We start from the raw sequence: 21,340 nt of genomic DNA, 5'->3' as shown, positions 1-21,340 counted from the left end.
GGATACAAGTACAATTAGTTGTATTAAGCATTAAATATACGATGACTCACTGGACTGTTTTTGTCTTTGTGTATAGATGAGCTACATAAAGAACTCGGTTTGGTCAAGAGCTCTTTTAAAACCTACCAGGTAAGACAACCAGACCAAACACATTTTACACACAATTAGATATGTTTCTTGTATAAAATCAAGACTTTATGCAATACCAGAGTCAGGTATCAGATACGGCAGTGGCATGTTAATTCCTTCATGATCTTTAACCTACCTATATGTCATGGTCAGGAAGGGATTCCCGACCTGTAACGAACAGCTCCATCATGGCAGTCATGCAGGCACCATGTATGAAGACACAGTTATCGCATGAAGGTGCCTGCTGTGTCTGTCGTCACGGAGGTTTCGCTGACCCCCCAAATCTACGATCACTATGATTGGCAGCCAATCACAGCAATTTCAATGTTTCAGCAAATGAAAGTACCTGAAACATTGATGTCCAGCTATGATTAGTGCTATACCGGCACCGATCATAGGCTGGTGCTAGGTAACAACAGTGCCAGCAGCCCCAGCTCTGATTGTTTTGATCAGACAAATACGTCCAATCGCACCAATCAGTGATCAAGAGTGCAGTCTGACCTTTTAGTGACCGCTCTGCACCACGTCATTCCAGTTTGGAGACATGTGCAGAGTGGTCACTGTGCTACTCACCTGCTGGGACTTGTGGTGCCACAGACTCTTTTTAGGCTGTGCATTCACTTCTACTGCTTCTGATTGAAGATTTGAAAAACAGAAGATTGATAATACTAATAAAATACACTGGCGCTGTGATTCGAAATCAAAGTCACACAAGTGCTGCCGGTATAACAGACAGATACTGTGTCCACTCTGTCACTAAACAAGAAACAATTGGATATCGTAGAATACTGTGCTACAAGTGTCAAAACCAAACCTAGAACCAGTCCGAAATGAATTATAAAATAATAATAATAACACACCTACCCGTCCACAGGGGTTACAAATACCACCTTCTGCACAGTATTATTTTGTTAAACCCACTTAATACTTGTCATATATGGAGTAGGGGAAAAACAGTGAATGAAAAAGCGCTGAACTCCCTATAACATCCACCCACTAATGCTGCACACAGCTGGAACATGCGATAATACTATAACAGTTGGCAGCACCTGTAGATCGTGGATTAGCTTACCTGTCCACTGTATAGAGGTGTGTGACAAGCGCCGACCAGCTGGTTTCCTCTCCGGGAGCCGAGGTGCAGGATCTGCAAATGACACAAATGGCCACAAATAACGGTGCTCACTAAGGCTGGGGGCAATCCTCGTACTCTTCCAAGAGTGGGCGTGCGTGTACCGGCGCTAGTGGAAGCGGGTACCGCTAACGGGGGTTACTGGCGGGGACTTGGTGGAGCTGCGTGCAGCGCCAGAGACGTCCCGGCCGGAGACGTCCCTAGATGCACGAGGAAAGATGGCCGACGCTGACTAGCAGCGTGTGACGTCACTGGCCTATGGAACCTTGGTAGGGCCAATTCTGACCAATGCGTTTCAGAGTGTAACGCACTCCTTCATCAGAGTTACCGCCCATTCCTTAATGCTCAATATATAAAGGCTCCACATATACCCCGCCCTAGATTTTAATTCTTCCCTCATACCTATTTGTGACAGCAAGCCCAGACTCAGTACCAATGAATTAACCCTCAAATTTAGAGGAACAATCAGTGGCTAACTAATACATAACTTACATCATAAAAGGTTTCTTTACAATGTACTTGCATCCATTGTTCAGGACTGATTGCCGCCATAGTCACCTGTTTGGGAACCATGGAGCCCACCCAAATTAAGCTAGATCAGTTATTTTACCCGCAAATGTGTAATATACTCTAAAACAACCACCTATACCAAATTAAAACTTTACTTTTATTAAAGATCATAAATATATAAAAAATATAGAAAAAATACATAAAAACCTTTTGCATAAATTGAGATGTTGTGTGTTTACTTTAAAATATAACTAAAAGCCTTACTAATTATTGTAGCTCACTTTATGATAACTTGATGGTAATTTTGGACTTGTATCTGGCCAGAATGCTGTATTTAATTGTTTACAGCTCCCAACTAGTAATACAGTCCTCTAGTGGACCTACCGTCACAAAGTATTAATTACTACATCCTATTGTCAGTTAATATGGTGGTCCTACAAAACCACACTAGTGCCACCCCTCTGGGTAGGTAAAAAATGTAAAAAACTGCAGAACGTATAACATTAAAAGGCGTAAAACTCCAGTTCACAGTTGAGGCCCTTAGGTTTTAAACTATCTAAAGTAAAAATCCACTGGGATTCCAATCTGGACATCTGCTTTAAAAAATCGCCCCCTCTTTTGTTCGGGCGTACGACCTGTATACCATAGAAAATTGTTCCTTTTAGTGATTTCCCATGTTTTTCCTTAAAATGCCACGAAAGGGGATGTTCTAGGAGCCCTTTTTGAATATTTCTAAAGTGTTCTTTAATACGCATCCTTAGTTGCCTCTTAGTGCGACCTACATATAACTTCCCACATGGACATTGAATCACATAAATTACTCCAGTGGTATAACATGACATACTGTCCTTGATAGGAAACTCTTTTGACCCATCGGAATCTGAAAATGTTAATTGCCTAGTTTTCCTAAAGGAATTTGCGGATCCTGCACCTCGGCTCCCGGAGAGGAAACCAGCTGGTCGCCGCTTGTCACACACCTCTATACAGTGGATAGGTAAGCTAATCCACGATCTACAGGCGCTGCCAACTGTTATAGTATTATCGCATGTTCCAGCTGTGTGCAGCATTAGTGGGTGGATGTTATAGGGAGTTCAGCGCTTTTTCATTCACTGTTTTTCCCCTACTCCATATATGACAAGTATTAAGTGGGTTTAACAAAATAATACTGTGCAGAAGGTGGTATTTGTAACCCCTGTGGACGGGTAGGTGTGTTATTATTATTATTTTATAATTCATTTCGGACTGGTTCTAGGTTTGGTTTTGACACTTGTAGCGCGGTATTCTACGATATCCAGAAGATTGATAATGTTCCTGATCTGTTCCTGACCTGTTCCCTGCTTTTTTCTAATGCACTACAATCCCTCTCTGCCCCTACCTCTAATCCCTTCACAAACCTCCTTTTGCTGCAGAGCGCTGATCAGTACTTGACCACTCCATTTTTGGCATTTTTTCCCTCTTTGCATCACCTCCGTGCATGCTTCCTGCCGTCATGCAGCCACTGAGTGCTGATCAGTGACGCACATCATTGATCAGCATCCATGCTCACTTTTGTTTTAGGACTTTTTCCTGTCTGCACCACCTCCATGAGTGTGTCCTGCAGCCGATGAGCATTGATCAGTGATGCATATCACTGATCGGCATCATTTTTTTCAAAAAGTGGAAAAAAAAGAATCAATAATTTAGATTAGTTTGTAGGGCTATTTTAGGGGCAGTGTAAGCCACAGTAAAATATATACTGTAGGAATTAGCTTGTATTACAGTATTTTTTATTAAAATTTAATCACAATTAGCGGCAGATATTTGCAGACGTTCAGGAATTGTTTTTTTTACTAACGTCCGTTTAGTAATTGTAGTTTCAGAATTTTAGTGGAAAAATGATTGTAGGAATTACATGTATACTACAGTTTTTTCTACTAACACATAGAATCAGAATCAGCATCAGATAGTTGTAGGAGCTTGTTTTTTTTTACTGACATCCATTAGGTAATTGTAATTTCTGTATTTTAGTGGAAAATTCTTGTAGTAATTATACCACAGTTTTTTCTACTGCACAGAATTACAGTTAACGTAATTAACTTGCGGGCGTTTAGTAATTGTTTTTACTGTCATTTGTTTAGTAAGTATTTTTTATTTTACCAAATTTTTAGATTCTCATTTTTATCTTTTTATTTCAAGATTCTTTTTTTCTATTCTTTTTTTTCCTATTCTTAATGTAATAAATAGTGATGAGCGAGTATGCTCGTTACTCGAGATTTCCAAGCATGCTCGGGTGTTCTCAGAGTAATTTTGGTGTGCTCGTATATTATGTTTGTGTTGCCTCAGTTGCATGATTTGCGGCTGCTAGAAAGCCTGAAAACATGTGGGGATTCCCTAACAAACAGGCAACCCCCCACATGTATTCAGGCTGTCTAGCAGCCGCAAATCATGCAGCTGCGGCGACAGAAACATAATCTACGAGCACGCCCAAAATACTCGGAAATCTCGAGTAACGAGTATACTCGCTCATCACTATTAATAAATTAATTATAAAATAATTACTCCAAACACACACCTAAATATAATCTAATTATCCACAACACACACGTGACAAACACAGCAAAAAACACACACCACCCATGTGAAAAATAACATGTCCCACTCTTCGGAAAGACGATATTCAGCCGAGGATGCATACTCCTTCCTTGCCTCGACACTGATAATCTGATAATGAGGCAGAGGAAGCTAACTTCCCCTATTTTTCCTCCTTCATCTCTTCTTCATCCAGTGATAATGAACCTCCACGCAGACACCCGAGATCAGCAAATGAGCCAGCGTTCACTGTTACTAACGCCCTGTGGACCTCATCCCTGAAGATTATGAGCATCAGATTCCTGATTTTGTGGTCCAATCAGGAATCCAATTTGACACAGACCGACCTCACAGAAATAGACTTTTTCAAAGTCTTTTTCTCTGAGAATTTCATAATTCTAATAGTGACTGTGCCAAATTTTTAAACCTAACAATTTTTTCCCCAAAACCCTCACTTCATCATTTGCTAACTAGACCCCCATAAACACAGAAAAATTAACAAAATTTTGGGGCCGTGTGCTTCACATGGGAATAATGAAGAAGCCAGAAGTTCGGCAATATTCAGTGTTGATATTTTATATAACACTCCAGTTTCTCGCATGGCTATGACCAGGAAATTCTCTGAGGTCAATCCCAAACTTTGTGCAGTTCACAATATAATGCACAGTGTCCACCCCGAGGTGACTCCAACTTTGACCAACTTTTCAAAAATTTTGAAAAAGAATACATTCCCCAAACATATATTTGCATGGATGAGTCCCTAATACACTTCAAGGTAAGGCTTAAATTCTGGCAATACTTTCCCAATAATAAGTGGGCAAGGTATGGAATAAAACTGTACACATTGTAAAATTATAAAAATGTAAACATTGAAAAGAGCTGCGGTAAGCTCCTCCATTCAACATGTAGTGGCTGTTGCCAGATACTGCAGATCAACTCCTATGAAAGAGAAGAGGAGCTGATCTTCAGTCCCCAGCAGCAGCCACTACTCTTTGAATGGAGGTGTTTACCGCAGCTCTGTTCAGTATTTACATCCCTCTCCCATCTGTAGGTAAGAATAGATGATCTTTGGGGGTCCCCAGTGTTGGACCGCCACTGATCCGATACTGATGACTTAATCTTAATGATGGATTATCAATATTAAAAGTTAGGAGAACCCCTCTAATCTTTTGATTTTCAAAAACCTATAGACTTTTTTTTTTTTTTTTTTTTACCGTTAATGTACAGACATCCAGTAGAAAAGAGGGTTTAACCATTTGAGGGAATGCTGCAATATTCCACGTGTATATTACTGTATAATTTGTTGCAGGAAAGCTTATCAGAAGAGATGAATGAAGCATGGCGGCAAAAAGAGACCAGGCTGAAGGAGTCATTTGAAGAGCAGAAGCTAATGGACATATCAATGCAAAGTAAGGGCATTGAGATTGTTATGTTATGTCTCTGCCAAAACTTTCTTTTTGATTAACTGTTTATATTGTAACAAATTAAAGATAACTTTTGGTACAGTTACGTTTTCTCTCTTTTCCAGCAACAATTCAGTTCTTCATTAGCCTGTATGTAGATACGTTGGCTTTTTTTCATCACCCTTGACCTCCATTCATTACTAGAATGAGGTGGCATTGAATTAAAGGGAATCTGTCAGCAAGTTTTTTTGCTATGTACCGTAATTTCACGGCATCATGAGGCCCTGATTCCAACAATGTGTCACTTACTTTACTGGGTGCAGCAGTTATGATGGAGTCACAGTTTTCTCTGCTGCAGGGCTCAGTTGTTGAGCTGTCTATAACTTCGACCATACCACAGCTTTCTGTGTACACTGTATAGTGACAGAGAGCTGCTAATCACTGCTGCGGGCGTGGTTGGACTAGGATGCACAAGGCCAGTTGTCCTGTAATCTTAATCTCCTGCTGATAAAACAATGATTGTATGGAAACGGTAAAACACAGCCCAGTACGCGACACATCACTGGAATTAGGGTCTCTGCTCCTACATTATGGTACTTTAAGATTACATAGAAAAAACTGCTGACAGATTCCCTTTAGTTTATTTCCCAATGACTCAGTGTGGCTTTTTGTGGAGGCATCATGGTTGGACATTTCTAGTTTAGGAGCAATACTTGTACTTATATGTATTGGACCAGCATCTGCTTTTAGCTCCCATACACTGGTGGATGGTGCCAGGTCCTTTGCCATTTAAATAGAATTAGAGATTTTTTTTTTATACAGACTAATGTAGCGAGTGGGACATAAGTACCTTTCCTTTATGCAGTGCTCGCCACATTTATCCCAAGGGCCTGGCATTGGAGATTGCTGGTAAGCGAGTCATCCTTTTTTTGCAATTCTGCAATCCTTACCACTTTTACATGTGTCAGAAGAGTCCGTCATTGCCGCCTCGGTGTGAGCACATGATGCTATTACAATATGTGTGACATCAAACACTGACCATGCCTTCCTCTAAAGGGCAGTCCCTGATGGACGTATTCGAGGCTGAGAAAAAAGAACTCCATAGAAGAGCTGTGGAAGAACAGGCCGTGATCCAGCAGAGTCATGAGGCACAAATTGAAGTCAGTAAACTAAGCATCTAAGAAGCAAATGCACAAGAGTGACATTAAAAGACAGCAAGAAAATATACTTTACATATGAAAAGCAATTAGTTAGATTTTCCCAACGACAAGTGGTCTATGATGATTTCTAATACACAAATTTGAGAGGACTTATATGCTTTTATTGTAACATTTACAAGAGTTAAAAATTTGTCAATAATTGTCCCCAAACTTGACTTCCACTCCAAACATAGAACAAAACTCTAGGCTTGGCCAAGCATGAAATGTTTCTTTACTTTAGCCTTATTTATAGAGGGCCAATGTTAAAAAGACACAAACTAGTGGTGCTAATGTATGGCTGCTCCTTATCAGATGTAAAAGGAAACCTAAGGGTACCGTCTCACAAAACGATTTACCAACGATCACGACCAGCGATACGACCTGGCCGTGATCGTTGGTAAGTCGTTGTGTGGTCGCTGGGGAGCTGTCACACAGACAGCTCTCCAGCGACCAACGATGCCGAGGTCCCCGGGTAACAAGGGTAAACATCGGGTTACTAAGCGCAGGGCCGCGCTTAGTAACCCGATGTTTACCCTGTTTACCATCGTAAATGTAAAAAAAAACAAACAGTACATACTCACATTCCGGTGTCCGTCAGGTCCCTTGCCGTCTGCTTCCCGCACTGACTGACTGCCGGCCGCAAAGTGAAAGCAGAGCACAGCGGTGACGTCACCGCTCCGCTGTGCTTTCACTTTACGGCCGGCAGTCAGTCAGTGCGGGAAGCAGACGGCAAGGGACCTGACGGACACCGGAATGTGAGTATGTACTGTTTTTTTTTTTTCACATTTACGACGGTAACCAGGGTAAACATCGGGTTACTAAGCGCGGCCCTGCGCTTAGTAACCCGATGTTTACCCTGGTTACAAGCGAACGCATCGTTGGATCGGTGTCACACACACCGATCCAACGATGACAGCGGGAGATCCAGCGACGAAAGAAAGTTCCAAACGATCTGCTACGACGTACGATTCTCAGCGGGGTCCCTGATCGCTGCTGCGTGTCAGACACAGCGATATCGTATGGATATCGCTGCAACGTCATGGATCGTACCGTCATAGCGACAAAAGTGCCACTGTGAGACGGTACCCTAAGTCTTAAAGCCCCGTACACAGTAGGCTATGTTGTCGGTTCAGCCAACGGCCTACTGTGTATGTGAGTGCCCGATGGCTGATGGTTGGGAGAGATATCTATCGAGCACGTCTAATTTCAGACATTACATCGTTCTCCCTGAGATCAGCCGCTGACTGATGTGTTAGTCCATGGGCTTTCTCATAGAGAACATAGGAGCACCAAAGCACGCACTCCTGTGTCTGGGAGAGTTAGCTGCGATGGCTTTCGGCCCGAACAATGTTTCAGCCCGAACGATGCTTCGGCCTACAAATATCTATTGTGTATGGCAGGCCTCTGTCCTCCAATAAATGGGACCCAATTCACAACTCCCCTCTTCAGGTTAATTGGTGCAAAATACATTCCTCTTATAGAAGCACTTGCAAGACATTTTTGCTCCCTTACACCAGTCTAAATATGTATGTAATGTAGTGTAAGTGCAGTAATATACTCACCGATCACAATCTTCCCCGGTTTCCTGCGCCCCTCTGGTCCTCTTCTCACTCCGTCTCAGTCTCAAATTCCGACTTGCTGGATCTCTCTGGGGTTTATGTGCGAACCAGAAGTCACATTACACAGTAAAAGCAGCTTCCATCTCTCATATAAACCCTGGAGTGATCTGGCAAGTTGGAATTTCAGCCATGTGATCCAGAAGAGGACCAGAGAGGCGCTGGAAACTGGAGAAGATGACAATGGGTGAGTACTTTAATGCTCTTATACTACATTACATATACATTTAGACATGTATAGGGAATAAAACATTTTTGGGTGTCCTTCTGTAATAAATGTGGGCCATTGTATTCTGTTCAGCTTTTCCTTTACACCAATTTTCATCATTTTCCTTTAATCAGTAAGTCTTTCTTTTAGGATACATGGAAGAAATACAAGGAAGCTGCCCAGGAAACAAAGATGCTGAACTTATTGAAAAAGGTAAATCATTGTGGCGTCATTAAAGTTTTATTACACAAATAACATGACACAAAATGTGCTTCACGTTTCAAAACACAGAATATAGAGACATAATCTCCAAGCTCTGACCTCAGGATGCCATGATTGCAGAAGCATTGTCTGTATAACAGCATATATAATTAGAATCCATGACATGAATTTGTCTATTGTGTCCAATTAGCAACTTATAATGTGAAAATGGCCACTCCACAACATAGAAGCCAAATGCATCTTGTGCGTCTAGTGGATAATCTTGGATTTGTCCTACAACAAAACACATCTTTATTGTTTCTGCTGGATATCTTAGACATGTATGAGATATCCAGATGATCTGGATACCTCAGGTTATAGATATCAGACTTCCTCAGGGACCTGCACTTATCAGAACAGGGAGGCTCCCCAATATTATATCCTACCTGGTACTGTGGCCACTGTGAGTGGAGAGATTGCCACACAGGTACTATTAGTTCTCAAATCCCCATAAATTATTGATATTTTCATTATATGGCCCTTGAAGCGTTTAAGGCCCATTTTAGATGAAACGATAATTGGAAATAAGTGTTTGTTAATTAATGGTTTGTGTAAACATGACGGCGATCACCCGCCGAACAAGCAAAATGCACATTTATTAGGCGATTGGATCATTTATGCCTGCATTAAAATCTTTGCTATCTGCCGCACATCGTCCTGTGTAAACAGGAGATAAGCCGCCAGTAATTATGACAATCTATGCACCAGAATAATCATATTATTAGAGGCCTGTCTAAACAGTCTGCTAAATGACCACTTATCGGCTGGTATATAGCCAATATGGCAATTGTTTTAGCAGCCATGGTCGCCAGGTGTAAATGCATCGTACAGGGTTCATGATTAAAGGTGAGTGAATTTTTCAAAATTCGGTTCCGATTATGATCAATATTCGCCGAACACAGCCGAACGTCAACAGGGGTAGAAATGAACGAATATGTTCGGAACCAATCATCAAACATAAATTTGGCACAAATAGGGCACTAATATGGTACGATTATGGTAAATTCATATTCAGAGACCGATTCTGAACATATTTGCTCAACTCTATTCATGATGGAGCAAGACCACATGAGAATATAAGGAATCCAATTATTAGATGCTGCAACATTTTTGTTTAGCTCAGAATAGTAACCAATGTAAAAGAAAATCCACCTGTACTGAGAAGGTTGCTCAATAAACACTTGAATATTTTACATAGCATTTGCAGGCTGATATTGCTGAGAAAAATGAAGCTATCCTTTCACTTACTGCAGACCTACAACATGCTCATACGGAAAATGAAAAGTTGGTAAGTGGCAACAAATAACTACATGCCTTATACTTACACGTGGTGAAATAGACTAATAGCAAGTACACATATTGGAGGCACATAAGGTGTCATATAGATTTATTGGGAAACTGTACTGTATTATGGCATTATTCTCCATACATGTATAGTATCTTAAGGTTATGTGCATATGACGTCTTTTAAACTTTGGCAAAACGGGACAAGTTTTTGTAAGCAGAAGCCACTCCAGGAAACGCTGGTGTCTTTTGCATGTTTTTCTAGCACACTACAAAATATGCCAGGAATCTTGTCTGTCTGTCTCTTCTGACTCCCCATAGGTTTATTTAGTTTGTGGCGTCTTCCAAGAAGAAGCCACCGAAAGAATAGTCACGTCAGTTCTTTTAACTGATTTGTATCTTTTAAAACCTGAAGGTTTCTCTTTTTTTTGTGTAGGTTTTCTCTGGGTTCTCCGGTTTCCTATAATACAGCGCAAGTGGAAATATAAAACTTAACTTTTACTCATTAATACAGATAAAAGTAAATAAAGTCACCCAAAGTGTAATTAAAAATTGGGGTACAGTCTCATACAAAAATGACCTTGGAGACTAGGTGACCCCTAATAGGATTCCAAACTCCGCAAATAGCAACACCTGCGGAATACAAATGGCCCAAGGTACGGTATACAAATCTGCTGCAAGAGAAATTTCATGTAACTAGCAGCATGAATGAACATACACTTGGTTGCATAAAAGACAATTGATCATCTTAAACAATGGTGGCACATGGAACAAAACCGTGCCGAATTATAAATATACAATACTGGAAAAGGAACAATCTCACCAATTCCAACGGTGCGAGCACAGGAGCGCTGAATAGTCTCCGGTCAGGAGTACATCCAAGAATTGATGGGAAATGACAATACCCTGTCGATCCCTATGGGGCTACTGATAAGCTATCCCCAAAGCTCCTGCCCTTACAAGGGCAGTCCACAACTACCCCTGCACACACATGCCCTGCACTCTCCCTGTGTCATAGTCCCCAATTTCCTCCCACACTCCAAATACATACTGATAGGGAATTTAGATTGAGCCCCTATGGGGACAGTGATGATTATGACTGACAGTTCTGTAGAACATACTGCCGCTATATATGTAAGCAAGAAATATAAATAAATAAGCAGGATTAATAAAAAAAAAAATTGGCAATAAATGTCATTTGTTGAACACTCCTTTTCGACAAATGAAACAGTTTTTATTGAAGTTGCAGGATTACTACTCTTCTGTATAGGTTTCCCTTCGCTATATAAAAAATATATACAGTATTTTTTGGACTATAAGATGCACTTTTTTCCCAAAATTTTTTTGGGGAAAATGGGTGTGCGTCTTATAGTCTGAATATACTTACAAATACTGTGGCGGCAGCAGGAGTCGGGCGATTCTGCGGCGGTCCCGGTCCGACGCTGCCGGGCGACGCTCACACTTTCTTACCAGGCTGGTGCGGAAGGTGCAGCAGGTTCAGCCGTGGTGTTCTGTGGTGAGGGGGGATCAATCTGAACTCAATCTGAGCATGTGCCCCCCGGAAGCCATTTTCCTGGAGGCCACCACATCGCAGTATTGGATGTGCGGGGCCTCCGGATGTTCACAAAATGCCGACGGAGACCCCCCCACACCACAGAGCACCACCACCTCACCTGTGCACACCAGCCCACACCAGCCTCACCAGCCCACACAAGCCTCACCTTCCCACACCTGCCCACACCAGCCTTACCTGCCGTACCAGCCTGGGATGGGAGTCATTTCGCCGGACCACCGAACACCCCCTGTGACCGCGCTCCACCAGCGCTGCCGATCCCCCCGGTAAGCTGAATTCGGACTGTAAGACGAACCTCCATTTGACACATTAATTTTTTCCCCTATTTTCCTTCTGAAAATTTGGGGTTGTCTTATAGTCCGAAAAATACGGTATATAAATATTGTGTCACTCTCCACAAGGAGAAACCTTACCCCTTAGATCCCAGTCCAGAGCCTCTCACCTAGCCAAATCAGTTCTCATGCTTCACACTCACGAGGGCCAACAGCCTGAAACACCGTGTCTGCAAACTGAGATACTGATTTGGTTTTTATCCTAAGTCATATTGCACGACTCGTTAAAGGGTTGATTGTGACTTGTAGGATCGCTACTTCCAACAGGTGGCGCTATAGAGTTTAAGTCCTCTTTTTTTTCTGAAGAGGCAATTTGCATGGTATATAGATAAGTGACAATTGCAAAACATTATACTTTTTTGGACTCCTTGTGGTCATTTATTTTTCCAGAAGGAAACATTAAAGGGATTGTCCGGTTAAAACAAGTTATCATCTATTCATTGGATAGGTGGTAACTTGCTAATTGGTGGGCGTCTGACCTCTGGGACCCAGGGAATTGAGGAACTCTTATCCCTGACAGGGAACTTTCATCTGTGTTACAAGATGGCGCAGCAGGTCAGATGCACAAGTACAATGCTGCTCCATTCTTACAGGGATAAAAGTTCCCCTTTCCGCCACTTAGTGCAAGTCTGAGCAGTCGGCCCCCCACCAATCCCCTGTGGATATGTGATAACTTATTTTTAACTGGCGGTGGTCTGTTCAATGTGCCAGCAATCCAGTGATTTTAATATAATTTGTACATGTGTAGCATTAGGCCAGGAAAGGAAGGTTCATGTAATGATTTTCTCTCATTTTTATACATTTCTTTTTTGATGACAAAAGATATAAAATAATCCATCTGGCCATAGCAGAAGCTGAGTTTTACAGCTCAGATAAGGATCTATGGAAAATCATTCCTAAACCTTATTCTTTATTCACTTCGGGGACCCAGACATGTTTTGGTGCTATCAACCAGCATGTCCAGTATACAGCTCCCAATGACTCTTAGATCCGGATGCACAAAGTGCTGGGAACTGTGTAGCAATAGATAGAAAAGTTATAATATTCTGTAAAATGAAGACTTTATTATGTATTTAAAATGATAAAATGCATGTGCACAGAGGTCACGTGTTTCAGGTTTAGCAGCTGCTATGACAAAGAGCTGCAAATCCTAACCTCAATGCCATTTATGTTTTACTGTTTTGGATACATAATAAAACCTTCACTTTATGGAATATCAAATAATCTCTAATGTTTTGTTTTTGTGTGTGTGTGTTTTGGTGCAAAAATCTAAACAATGAACTGATAGACAAATTATTTAATTAACCATAGGTAAATAATTATTGTATAAGAATTTAGTAGCTGAAATGTGTCATTTATGTCTGATCTTCCATTTTTAAGAAAAGTCAAATTGACAAAATAGAGAAAAGCTTTGACCAAAGTGTCAGCAAAGTGGAGTCAAAATACAAGAACAGAATCCAGACTTTGATGAACGAGAATGCTGACTTAAGGTACCGGTAATTTCTTTCTTGTTTACCTATAACCACATTTATTTCTGTCCCTTTCATATGTAGATTGCAGCCACTGATCTCGAATGTGCAGAAGGGGCGTTCTGATAATGTAACACTACACCATGGTTGATCATTAATAAAGTAGCTGTCCAGAAATAGACAAAAAAGTCTGCTGACTTTCCAGAAACTGTCATATCTTCCCATAGTCTATATCTGCTAATGCGAATCATCCTTATGTATCATATAAGTGAAAAGAGCTGACAAATACCAGACCTAACCCATGGACAGACAATGGTCTGTTTACAAAAACAAACAAACAATTTTTTCTTATCTTGAGAAACCCCTTTAATACTAATTTGGGGCTCTGGTCAGGTGAGCTCTCTTAACATGCATAACTTAGCATGTTCCCATACATCCTGACAGCTTAAGGTACCGTTACACTTAACGATTTACCAACGATCACGACCAGCGATACGACCTGGCCGTGATCGTTGGTAAGTCGCTGTATGGTCGCTGGAGAGCTGTCACACAGACCGCTCTCCAGCTACCAATGATGCCGAAGTCCCCGGGTAACCAGGGTAAACATCGGGTTACTAAGTGCAGGGCCGCGCTTAGTAACCCGATGTTTACCCTGGTTACCATTATAAATGTAAAAAAAAAAAAACACTACATACTCACATTCCGCTGTCTGTCACGTCCCCCGCCGTCAGCTTCCCGCACTGACTGTGTCAGTGCCGGCCGTAAAGCACAGCACAGCGGTGACGTCACCGCTGTGCTCTGCTTTTACTTTACGGCCGGCACTCACAGTCAGTGCGGGAAGCTGACGGCGGGGGACGTGACAGACAGCGGAATGTGAGTATGTAGTGTTTTTTTTTTTTTACATTTACAATGGTAACCAGGGTAAACATCGGGTTACTAAGCGCGGCCCTGCGCTTAGTAACCCGATATTTACCCTGGTTACCAGTGAAGACATCGCTGGAGCGGTGTCACACACACCGATCCAGCGATGACAGCAGGTGATCAGCGACCTAAAAAAGGTCCTGATCATTCGCAGCGACCAACGATCTCCCAGCAGGGGCCTGATCGTTGGTCGCTGTCACGCATAACGATTTCGTTAACGATATCGTTGCTACGTCACAAAAAGCAACGATATCGTTAACGAAATTGTTATGTGTGACGGTACCTTTACTGATATTCCATACACAGCTGCAGAGAAAATATGATCAAGTTGTCATAAACCAGGGGCAGATATATCATTGGTGTAACCTGTGCAGCCGCAAAGGGGTACAGGATGTAGGAGGGCTCATTTTGACCTCCAAAACTGGTGGAATGTGCATTGTGATGAGCTATTGAACAGGAAAGAGCCCATATATTGTTCTTGCACAGGGGCCCTCTTCTGGTTGTATCCCCCAATGCATAAAACCATTTTATAAGCTTAAGGGTATGTGCACACGTCAGGATTTCTTGCAGAAATTTTCCTGACAAAAAAACGGACATTTCTGCCAGAAATCCGCATGCGTTTTTTTCGCGTTTTTTTCATGCGTTTTTGACGTTTTTTTCCAAATGCATAGAATTGCGGGAAAAATGCGGAAAATCCGCAAAATTAATGAACATGCTGCTTTTTTTACCGTGATGCGTTTTTTCTCTGAAAAAAACGCACCATGTTCACAAAACATGCAGAATGCATTCTAAATGATAGGATGCATAATATACGCGTTTTTAATGAGTTTTTATAGCGAAAAAACCTGAACGTGTGCACATAGCCTTCGTATACAATTGTGTGAAAAACTGTTTGGCCCTTTCCTGATTTCCTATTCTTTTGCATGTTTGTCACACTTAAATGTTTCAGATCACCAAACAAATTTAAATATTAGACAAAGGAACCAAATAGAAACACAAAATGCAGTTTTTAAATGAAGGTCTATATTATTAAGGGAAAAAGAAATCCAAAACTACAGGGCCCTTTTTTGTGAAAAAGTTTTTGCCGCCCGCTTAAAACATAAATTAACTGTGGTTTATCACATCTTTGGGAACCTGAATTAAAATTCCCTAGCCACACCCAGAACTGATTACTGCCACACCTGTTCTCAATCAAGAAATCACTTAAATAGGACCTGTCTGACAAAGTGAAGTAGACCGAAAGACCTTAAAACCCCTAGACATCATTCCATGATCCAAAGAAATTATGGAACAAATGAGAAACAAAGTCATTTAGATCTATCAGTCTGGAAAAGGTTATAAAGCCATTTCTAAAACTTTGAGACTCCAGCAAACCACAGTGAGAGTCATTATCCACAAATGGCAAAGACATGGAACAGCAGTGAATCTTTCCAGGAGTGGCCGGACTACCAAAATTTCCCCAAGAGCGCAACAATGACTCATCAAAGAGGTCACAAAATACCCTACAACAACATCCAAAGAACTGCAGGCCTCACTTGCCTGAGTTAAAGTCAGTATTCATGACTCCACTGTTGTGAATTTGGTTTCTGGGCTCCCCCGGTGGTCACTGGTGGTACTGAACTTGTGTGCTTCATCGCCTCTGTTCACCTGTTTCCATCAGGATGTGGGAGTTGTCTATTTAGCCTTGCTCCTCAGTCATTTCTATGCCGGCCAACAATGTTACCAGAAGCCTTTCTGTTGCATGTTCCTGCTCCTAGACTACTATCAGCTAAGTTGGACTTGTAGTCCTAAGTTTGTTTTGCATTTTTGTTCCAATTCTCTGTGTTTGAATATTTCTGAGGCTGGAAGCTCTTGTGAGCTGAAATTGCCACTCTGGTGTCATGAGTTGATATTAGAGTCTTAAAGTAATTTCAGGATGGTGTTTTGAAAGGGTTTTCAGCTGACTGTGTAGTTCCCTTTTCTGTCTTCCTACTATCTAGTAAGCGGACCTCAATTTGCTAAACCTATCTTCATACTTCGTATGTCAATTTCCTCTAAAATCACCGACATTATATGTGGGGGCTACTGTCTGCCTTTTGGGGAAAATTTCTCTAGAGGTAAGCCAGGTCTGTATTTTCCTCTGCTAGGGTCAGTCAGTTCTCCGGCTGGCGCTGGGCGTCTAGGGATAAAACGTAGGCACGCTACCCGGCCACTGTTAGTTGTGCGGTAGGTTTAGCTCACAGTCAGCTCAAGTTCCCATCTTCCAAGAGCTAGTCCTTTTGTATGCTTTACTACGGTCTCTTGCCATTGAGAACCATGACAGTTTGGCCGGCCAAGGGTTAAAATAATTGGCAGAAGAAAGGAGAGAAAAGAAGTCTGCAGAGAATTTTTTTTTTTTTTTTTTCCTGAGTTTGCTCATTAGTTGATTCACTAGCATCTCTGCTTACTGCAGCCTTCGTCTCTCTCTCCTTCTAATCCTTGAATGGTTCTGATTTCACCTGATGAAAATGGATCCTCAGAGTTTAGCTACAGGTTTGAATAATCTCGCTATGAAGGTTCAAAGTTTACAGGATTTTGTAATTCATGCTCCTATATCTGAACCTAGAGTACCTTTGCCTGAATTTTTCTCCGGAGATAGATCTCGCTTCCAGAATTTCAAACATAATTGTAAATTATTTTTGTCTCTGAGATCTCGCTCCGCTGGAGATCCTGCACAGCAGGTCAGGATTGTAATTTCCTTGCTCCGGGGCGACCCTCAGGATTGGGCATTTGCTTTGGCACCAGGGGATCCTGCGTTGCTCAATGTGGATGCGTTTTTCCTGGCTTTGGGGTTGCTTTATGAGGAGCCTCATTTAGAGATTCAGGCTGAAAAGGCCTTGATGGCCCTGTCTCAAGGGCAAGATGAGGCTGAAATATACTGCCAAAAATTTCGTAAGTGGTCTGTGCTTACTCAGTGGAATGAGTGCGCCCTGGCGGCGAATTTCAGAGAGGGTCTCTCTGATGCCATTAAAGATGTTATGGTGGGGTTCCCTGTGCCTGCAGGTCTGAATGAGTCCATGACAATGGCTATTCAGATTGATCGGCGTTTGCGGGAGCGCAAACCTGTGCACCATTTGGCGGTGTCTACTGAGAAGGCGCCAGAGATTATGCAATGTGATAGAATTCTGTCCAGAAGTGAACGACAGAATTTTAGGCGAAAAAATGGGTTATGCTTCTATTGTGGCGATTCAACTCATGTTATATCAGCATGCTCTAAACGTACTAAGAAGGTTGATAAGTCTGTTTCAATTGGTACTTTACAGTCCAAGTTTATTCTATCTGTGACCCTGATTTGCTCTTTATCGTCTATTACCGCGGACGCCTATGTCGACTCTAGCGCCGCTTTGAGTCTTATGGATTGGTCCTTTGCCAAACGCTGTGGGTTTCATTTAGAGCCTCTGGAAGTTCCTATACCTCTGAAGGGTATTGACTCCACGCCATTGGCTAGTAATAAACCACAATACTGGACACAAGTAACTATGCGTATTAATCCGGATCACCAGGAGATTATTCGCTTCCTTGTGTTGTATAATCTACATGATGTGTTGGTGCTTGGATTGCCATGGCTGCAATCTCATAACCCAGTCCTCGACTGGAAAGCAATGTCTGTGTTAAGCTGGGGATGTCAGGGGACTCATGGGGACGTACCCTTGGTTTCCATTTCGTCATCTATTCCCTCTGAGATTCCGGAATTTTTATCTGATTATCGTGACGTTTTTGAGGAGCCTAAACTTGGTTCACTACCTCCGCACAGAGATTGCGATTGTACTATAGATATGATTCCGGGCAGTAAGTTTCCAAAGGGTCGTTTATTTAATCTGTCTGTGCCTGAGCATGCTGCTATGCGGGAATATATTAAGGAGTCCTTGGAAAAGGGACATATTCGTCCTTCGTCATCTCCCTTAGGAGCCGGTTTTTTCTTTGTATCTAAAAAAGATGGCTCTTTGAGGCCGTGTATTGATTATCGGCTTTTGAATAAAATCACGGTTAAATATCAGTATCCTTTGCCACTGCTTACTGATTTGTTTGCTCGAATAAAGGGGGCCAAGTGGTTCTCTAAGATTGATCTTCGTGGGGCGTATAATTTAGTGCGAATTAAGCAGGGGGATGAGTGGAAAACCGCATTTAATACGCCTGAGGGCCATTTTGAGTATTTAGTAATGCCTTTTGGTCTTTCAAATGCCCCTTCAGTCTTTCAGTCTTTTATGCATGACATTTTCCGTGAATATTTGGATAAATTTATGATTGTGTATCTGGATGATATTTTGATTTTTTCGGACGACTGGGACTCTCATGTCCAACAGGTCAGGAGGGTTTTTCAGGTTTTGCGCTCTAATTCCTTGTGTGTAAAGGGTTCTAAGTGCGTTTTTGGGGTTCAAAAGATTTCGTTTTTGGGGTACATTTTTTCCCCCTCTTCTATTGAGATGGACCCTGACAAGGTTCAGGCTATTTGTGATTGGACGCAACCCTCTTCTCTTAAGAGCCTTCAGAAGTTTTTGGGCTTTGCTCATTTTTATCGTCGATTTATAACTGGTTTTTCTGATGTTGCTAAACCGTTGACTGATTTGACTAAGAAGGGTGCTGATGTTGCTGATTGGTCCCCTGCTGCTGTGGAGGCCTTTCGGGAGCTTAAGCGCCGCTTTTCTTCTGCCCCTGTATTGCGTCAGCCTGATGTTACTCTTCCTTTTCAGGTTGAGGTCGACGCTTCAGAAATCGGAGCTGGGGCGGTTTTGTCGCAGAAAAGTTCCGACTGCTCCGTGATGAGACCTTGCGCGTTCTTTTCTCGTAAATTTTCGCCCGCTGAGCGAAATTATGATATTGGTAATCGGGAGCTCTTGGCTATGAAGTGGGCTTTTGAGGAGTGGCGTCATTGGCTTGAGGGGGCTAGACATCAGGTGGTGGTATTGACCGACCACAAGAATTTGATTTATCTTGAGTCTGCCAGGCGCCTGAATCCTAGACAGGCGCGCTGGTCGTTATTTTTCTCTCGGTTTAATTTTGTGGTTTCTTACCTACCGGGTTCTAAAAATGTGAAGGCGGATGCCCTTTCTAGGAGTTTTGAGCCTGATTCCCCTGGTAATTCTGAACCTACAGGTATCCTTAAGGATGGAGTGATATTATCTGCTGTTTCCCCAGACTTGCGACGGGTCTTGCAGGAGTTTCAGGCGGATAGACCTGATCGTTGCCCGCCTGGTAGAATGTTTGTTCCTGATGATTGGACCAGTAGAGTCATCTCGGAGGTCCATTCTTCTGCGTTAGCTGGTCATCCTGGAATCTTTGGTACCAGGGATTTGGTGGCTAGGTCCTTCTGGTGGCCTTCCCTGTCGCGAGATGTGCGAGGTTTTGTGCAGTCTTGTGATGTTTGTGCTCGGGCCAAGCCTTGTTGTTCTCGGGCTAGTGGATTGTTGTTATCTTTGCCTATTCCGAAGAGGCCTTGGACTCACATCTCCATGGATTTTATTTCTGATCTCCCTGTTTCTCAGAAGATGTCTGTCATCTGGGTGGTGTGTGACCGTTTCTCTAAGATGGTCCATTTGGTTCCCTTGCCTAAATTGCCTTCCTCATCCGAGCTGGTTCCTCTGTTTTTTCAAAATGTGGTTCGCTTGCATGGTATTCCGGAGAATATCGTGTCTGACAGGGGAACCCAATTCGTGTCTAGATTTTGGCGAGCGTTCTGTGCTAGGATGGGCATTGATTTGTCTTTTTCGTCTGCTTTCCATCCTCAGACTAATGGCCAGACCGAGCGAACTAATCAGACCTTGGAGACTTATTTGAAGTGTTTTGTGTCTGCGGATCAGGATGATTGGGTTGCCTTTTTGCCCTTGGCGGAGTTTGCCCTCAATAATCGGGCTAGTTCTGCCACCTTGGTTTCGCCTTTCTTCTGTAATTCGGGGGTTTCATCTTCGTTTCTCTTCCGGTCAGGTGGAGTCTTCGGATTGTCCTGGAGTGGATGCTGTGGTGGAGAGGTTGCATCAGATTTGGGGGCATGTGGTGGACAATTTGAAGTTGTCCCAGGAGAAGACTCAGCATTTTGCCAACCGCCGTCGTCGTGTTGGTCCTCGTCTTTGTGTTGGGGACTTGGTGTGGTTGTCTTCTCGTTTTGTCCCTATGAAGGTTTCTTCTCCTAAGTTTAAGCCTCGGTTCATCGGCCCGTACAAGATATTGGAGATTCTTAACCCTGTGTCCTTTCGTTTGGACCTCCCTGCATCTTTTTCTATTCATAATGTCTTCCATCGGTCATTGTTGCGCAGGTATGAGGTACCGGTTGTGCCTTCCGTTGAGCCTCCTGCTCCGGTGTTGGTTGAGGGTGAGTTGGAGTACGTTGTCGAGAAGATCTTGGACTCCCGTGCTTCCAGACGGAGACTTCAGTATCTGGTCAAGTGGAAGGGCTACGGTCAGGAGGATAATTCTTGGGTGACAGCCTCTGATGTTCATGCCTCCGATTTGGTCCGTGCCTTTCATAGGGCTCATCCTGATCGCCCTGGTGGTTCTGGTGAGGGTTCGGTGCCCCCTCCTTGAGGGGGGGGTACTGTTGTGAATTTGGTTTCTGGGCTCCCCCGGTGGTCACTGGTGGTACTGAACTTGTGTGCTTCATCGCCTCTGTTCACCTGTTTCCATCAGGATGTGGGAGTTGTCTATTTAGCCTTGCTCCTTAGTCATTTCTATGCTGGCCAACAATGTTACCAGAAGCCTTTCTGTTGCATGTTCCTGCTCCTAGAC

At 42.6% G+C, this 21,340-nt stretch overlaps 1 protein-coding gene across 3 annotated transcripts in view; it reads left to right on the top strand.

Annotated features, from left to right (window-relative positions):
- FLACC1 (flagellum associated containing coiled-coil domains 1) overlaps nt 1-21,340 on the top strand; it is a 194,640-nt gene that overhangs the window by 164,556 nt on the left and 8,744 nt on the right. For all 3 annotated transcript variants that reach the window (XM_077274743.1, XM_077274746.1, XM_077274744.1), the window contains 6 exons: nt 77-129; nt 5,646-5,745; nt 6,796-6,899; nt 8,913-8,975; nt 10,222-10,311; nt 13,593-13,702. In XM_077274743.1, the coding sequence (XP_077130858.1) occupies nt 77-129; nt 5,646-5,745; nt 6,796-6,899; nt 8,913-8,975; nt 10,222-10,311; nt 13,593-13,702 (520 nt within the window). The remainder of the gene's footprint in view (nt 1-76; nt 130-5,645; nt 5,746-6,795; nt 6,900-8,912; nt 8,976-10,221; nt 10,312-13,592; nt 13,703-21,340) is intronic.

This window comes from Ranitomeya variabilis, chromosome 7, assembly GCF_051348905.1.
Source record: "Ranitomeya variabilis isolate aRanVar5 chromosome 7, aRanVar5.hap1, whole genome shotgun sequence".
Lineage (NCBI taxonomy): Eukaryota > Metazoa > Chordata > Amphibia > Anura > Dendrobatidae > Ranitomeya > Ranitomeya variabilis.
The sequence above is the reverse complement of the archived record's forward strand: the minus strand, read 5'-3'. Positions and strand labels throughout refer to the sequence as shown.